This window comes from Carassius carassius, unplaced genomic scaffold, assembly GCF_963082965.1.
Source record: "Carassius carassius unplaced genomic scaffold, fCarCar2.1 SCAFFOLD_64, whole genome shotgun sequence".
NCBI classification, from domain to species: domain Eukaryota; kingdom Metazoa; phylum Chordata; class Actinopteri; order Cypriniformes; family Cyprinidae; genus Carassius; species Carassius carassius.
Genome location: NW_026775161.1, coordinates 578452 through 583772, shown reverse-complemented (window position 1 = coordinate 583772; position 5321 = coordinate 578452). Strand labels below are relative to the sequence as shown.

General features: G+C 42.1%; 1 protein-coding gene across 7 annotated transcripts in view; it reads left to right on the top strand.

The window, feature by feature from the left end:
* The first annotated feature begins 296 nt into the window (after window positions 1-296).
* LOC132137490 (neurexin-2-like) overlaps window positions 297-5321 on the top strand; it is a 430743-nt gene continuing 425718 nt past the window's right edge. For all 7 annotated transcript variants that reach the window (XM_059547511.1, XM_059547513.1, XM_059547509.1 and 4 more), the window contains exon 1: window positions 297-1494. In XM_059547511.1, coding sequence (XP_059403494.1) covers window positions 783-1494 — 712 coding nt within the window. In that variant the 5' untranslated portion in view covers window positions 297-782. The remainder of the gene's footprint in view (window positions 1495-5321) is intronic.

The window sequence follows — 5321 nt, the reverse complement described above, 5'->3', positions numbered from 1 at the left end:
GAGTTTGCTGGTCTCTGAAGGCTGGTTCACACAGGCGAACGGCAGCGTATCACACTTCCTGAAGGTGACTGTGTGATTTAGCATGTAGCAGGTCATTTTCACAGCTAATAGTTCTGAAACACCACAGGCAGTTATTTGGATGCCCGCACAAACCTCAAATATCAGTGTCTGCACAGTGTTAGGCATTTGTCAATCGTGTTTGTCAATGAATATCCTTTTTGAAACCAAAAGCCTGTCTGTTTGTATTCAGTATGCTGCTGTAGCTAATCAAATGCTCCCTTTTGTCTTGCAGTTCTGGAGAAGGCCGGAATCTGGAGGCCAGTAGAACATTTCTCATGTAGGATAAAAGTATTTGGATGAACATGGACAAATGACCCGCAGGTAAAGACTGAGCCATGAGCATCACCTGTGGTCCACAGGACTCAAGATAGCTGCATCACGCCTCTCAGCATCAGCCTGAAGGAAACCAAGAATCACAGTGCTTTGAAACCTCAATTGGAAGCCTCTCAGAGAAAACTTAAATTGGCAACCAAGCTAAGGCTAAAGAGCAGGAATCCCCATCGATCCCTCATCACCCCCTGCCTGTGCCCGATGCACCGACCAATGGAGAGACTACGGATAGAGTCTGGATAAAGTGGAGACAGGCCCAGAAAAGAGAGAAAACAATTGAACGACTGGCCCGCCTTGGCCTTGTCTGCAATCATAGTCGAAGAGAAACTCTGAGTGCTATCTCAGCTCTGTCGAGAGCAGGTTTCTGAGCTTGTATTATCGGGGTGGGTGAAATGCAGTCCGGGTGCTGGTCCTCTCTTTGGCCCCTGTGGCCCTTGCTGTTGGCCGGACTCTTTCTGTCGGCTGGGGCCCTGGAGTTTGGCGGGGCCCCGGGGCAGTGGGCTCGCTACGCCCGCTGGGAGGCCGGTTCCATTGGGGAGCTCAGCTTTAGCCTGAAGACCAACGTGAGCAAGGCACTGGTTCTGTACCTGGATGACGGCGGGAACTGTGACTTTCTGGAGCTGACCATTGGCGGCGGACACCTGCAACTGCGCTTCGCCATCCACTGTGCCGAGCCGGCCGCCCTCCAGATGGAGACCCGCATCAGCGATGACCGCTGGCACATGGTGCTGCTCACTCGCAACTACCGCGAGACCATGCTGATGGTGGACGGGGAGACCAAAGTGGCGGAGGTGCGTTCCAAGCGCAAGGAGATGGCGGTCGTCAGTGACCTGTTCGTGGGGGGCATCCCACCGGATGTGCGTCTCTCTGCGCTCACGTCCAGCACTGTCAAGTACGAGCCTCCGTTCATGGGTTTGATCTCCAATCTGAAGGTGGGCGAGATGCCTCCCACTCTTCTCAACAGCAACGGCATTCATAACGATCTGGAGTATCTGTGCGTCAAGCAGAACCCCTGCCTCAACGGAGGATACTGCAGCGTCCAGTTCGGCGAGGTCCACTGCGACTGCTCCCACACACGCTTCCGAGGGAAATACTGCAAAGAAGGTAAGAAGCTTCTTTGTGTTTGCCTTGGTTTGGATGCATCCAAGGAAAAAGTTTCAGATGAGGGTCATTCATTTTGCTCCGTGTTTCATTCTTCTGTTTATGCCGTTCAATCTGTTGTAATGGTCATGCTACAGAACCCTTGACTCTTACAGACTGCAGTGCTGGTTTGATTGGACTTTCTCAATCTCTTTGTTGCTGTTCTGAATGGACACTTCTGAACATTTTGTGTTAGGCCCTTTAGACGGTTCATGCTGTTCTAAGAGAGATGAATCACTGCTTCTTATATTTTGTTCTCTTCTGAAGAAAGTTTCATTCAATTCTCTCCCAATCGCTCGCTGTCTTCAGTTCCAGAAAGCAATCCAGTTTCTTGGACGAGATCCATTTTACACTCATCTATACTCATCATCTGTTACTCTCTCCTCCAAACCCACTGCTTTTACTCTCTTTTCCTGTCTTCTTTCTCTCTATCTCTCCTCCTCATCTCACCTCATCTGCGCTTAGCCCATTATCTCAGCCAGTTCTTTATTTTTAAATTTTCATGTCTTTCTGTTGGTTACATTTCTGAGTTATGGCCAGTGTTGCCAACTTAACAATTTTGTGGCCAAATTGACAACTGTAGTAACAAATGCACCTAGCAACAAATTTAGCAATTTTTAAAATGTATTTGGAAACTTTTGATAGGCTGCAAAACAATAAAACGTGATTAATCGCATTCAAAATAAATTTAAAGTACGTTTTTTTGTTTATGTTTACATACTGTACTATACAGTATGTGTGTATTGTGTTTATTTATAATGTGCATATATAGTCACACACACATAAATGTATATATTAAGGAAAAATGTTAGATTCATATATAAAAATTTTTACCTATATGTACATACATCATTTAAATCATATCAGTATTAATATATATACATACAATTTAGCTTTAAAAATGGTAAACAGTGTAGAAACCAAATGCATTGCTGCATTGTAAAAACACACGGATTAAACAATTATATGAGGCATGAATATAATTTCACAAATAGCCTATGTAAACACACACGCAACATATGTATTTTTAAAATATATTTTCTAAATATATTCCAATATATTTAACGGTGCTTAACATGGTTAAGCCTAATGGTTAGAGAGTCAGACTCCCAATCGAAAGGTTGTGAGTTCGAGTCCCGGGCCGGCAGGAATTGGGGGGGGGGGTGCATGTACAGTTCTCTCTCCACCTTCAATACCACGACTTAGGTGCCCTTGAGCAAGGCATCGAACCCCCAACTGCTCCCCGTGCGCCGCAGCATAAATGATGAACACTGCTCCGGGTGTGTGTTCACAGTGTGTGTGTGTGTGTGTGTGTGTGTGTTCACTGCTCTGTGTGTGTGCACTTCAGATGGGTTAAATGCAGAGCACGAATTCTGAGTATGGGTCACCATACTTGGCTGAATGTCACATCACTCACTCACTTTCACTTTATATATTACCTCTCCGTATGGGATATACACCTAAGATGACATCAAGGTGAGTAATTTATCGGCTCATTTTCACTTATGGGTGAACTGACCCTTTAAGAACAATAGCACAGTGATCAAAACTGTAATTAGCACGTTATACAAATATAAATGTGTATAAATGTTTATACAGTAAATTATCTCACTTTATATACATTTGAATATGTGCTGCATGTTTATCATTTAGGGAAATTAGAGGGAACATAAAGTTATTTACGTACTTAAAAAAAAAATGTATGTATGTAGTGGTGCTGTGGTGAAGCTCTTTTACAGATCTCTGCCTCTGTTCACAGACACAGTAATAACTGAACTGACACACAATGGTGCTGAGCTCTTGGTTCTGATGCTGTGTGTGTTTTCTGATCTCTTCTTCATGACTCCCTTCTCTCTCCTGAGCAGTTCAACTGTCCACTGCTCCTCAGAAACAGTAACTGTAGCTCCTGCACTTTCTGTGGTTTTCCTAAATCTTCTGCACATTTGAACCCTACCCAGCAGTAAATGCGTGATGTTGAGATACAGCTTTCACACCGAAGGCGATTGAGAGATTCAAACACAACCAAAAGCATTCACTGATGCTTAAGAATGAAACACACGTTATGAAGAACAGAATTAAAGTGTTGCTATTTTTTGTCTTGTGGGAAATATGTAAATAGCTTATGTAATTTCTGAATCTCTTCAAGTTGGTTATAAACTCCATTTGGCATTTGTTCTATAGTCTTCTCTCTTCTGTGTTGGGATGCGAGCCGGAAGTCGTGGAGAGTTTGATACCGCTTGGCTCTCGGCTAATCTGAGAGCAGCATACCAATGCAGCGCCGCTGTGACTGCAGGAAACGTTTGTCCTTTTGAGAAAGAGGATATTGAGAATGTGATGTGTTTCCTTCACTCCGTGTCAACGTGTTTGAGAAACTGTAAAGCAGCTTGTGGGCAGAAACTTGAGTTATTGGCCCTGACTTTCTGCGAATGACACAGCGGGAATAATCTCGTTAAACGGAAGCGGCAGTCGTTGTGTGAGTTCTGTATTAGTTTCTGCATTAGAGATTTATTTCCCCGGGGAATCTTCAGCTAAGGAGTCTAGTGTTTGCCATTCAGGGTTAGATGATCCATTCCTGTGATGTATGTTCGACTACATACATATTATATTATATTATTATGGAGTACCATTTAATGTATCTTCACATTTGATGCAGTATTTCTTCCGAATCGCGTCTGTCATTGTGATGCTTTTTGTAATTGATGTTGATCCAGTGGTTTGTGTTGGTGACTTCTCATCTCCAATCACAGAGCGATTCAGGTTTAATGATGATTTGCTATCAGCTCTGATCTGATACCTAAAGCACTCAGCAAAGAGACGGAAAACTGATGCTACTTTAAATATAGTTTGACTTTTTCAGTGCTGACTGAGTCACATCCTTTCAAATGTAACTTTTTTTTTTAGGTTTAGTAAGATTCAATTTGTTAACGTTGGTTTGTGGATTAAGTGCCATGAACTAAAATATTAACAGCTTTTACAGCACTTTTTCTTCTTTTTGGTTGACTTCTGCATATACTAACGTACAGTTCCATTAGCTAACAATTATAAACAACAGTCCATTTATAAACCAACTTTAAGTTAGGTAAGTAAATGCTGTAAACATGTTTCAGTGTTAGTTGATGATACTTAACATTAATGTGAAGTGCTTTTGGCCTTGATATTTGTTCGGGATTAATCAGTGTGTTTCTCAGTTTGCCGAGTTAAACCCCCTCATAATTTAAAGTGAATTCTGAATTATGTTGCTTTTGAACTCAAGAATGTGTCTTATATATGTTCATTAGTTTTTTTTCATTAAAATATCCAAAAAACACTAGAACAGTGTTATATATTTTGGTGTACTTAAATTATCCTAAATGTTTCGAAGAATGTTTAAATCCAGAGAAATAAGCAGTTTTATCTAGTGACACGTCCATAGTGTTATTGTCACCTGTCAATGATGGCATAACCCCTCAAAACAAAAGAAAACACCAAAGATGCTTTAATATGCTGTGTGTATTAATAGACAAGTGATGACCACACAGTAGCATTATAACAGAACTTTTAAACGTGTCTAGTGTGATAAAAGCTCTGCTGCTTTCGAGCCTCGTTTCGCTTCGACTGCTTTCAGCCTCATCCTGCTTCATTCTACTACGTTAATAACTCATTAGCTCATCCATGAACATGATTTCTGCTCGAGTCCTGTCGGATTGCATCGGCTGTGAGGATGAAGACCATAACTCCCATGATTCCACACTCAGTCACTTGGCTTTGAATACACACCCTCTAGCAGTGAAACATTACATATTGTGTCTTTA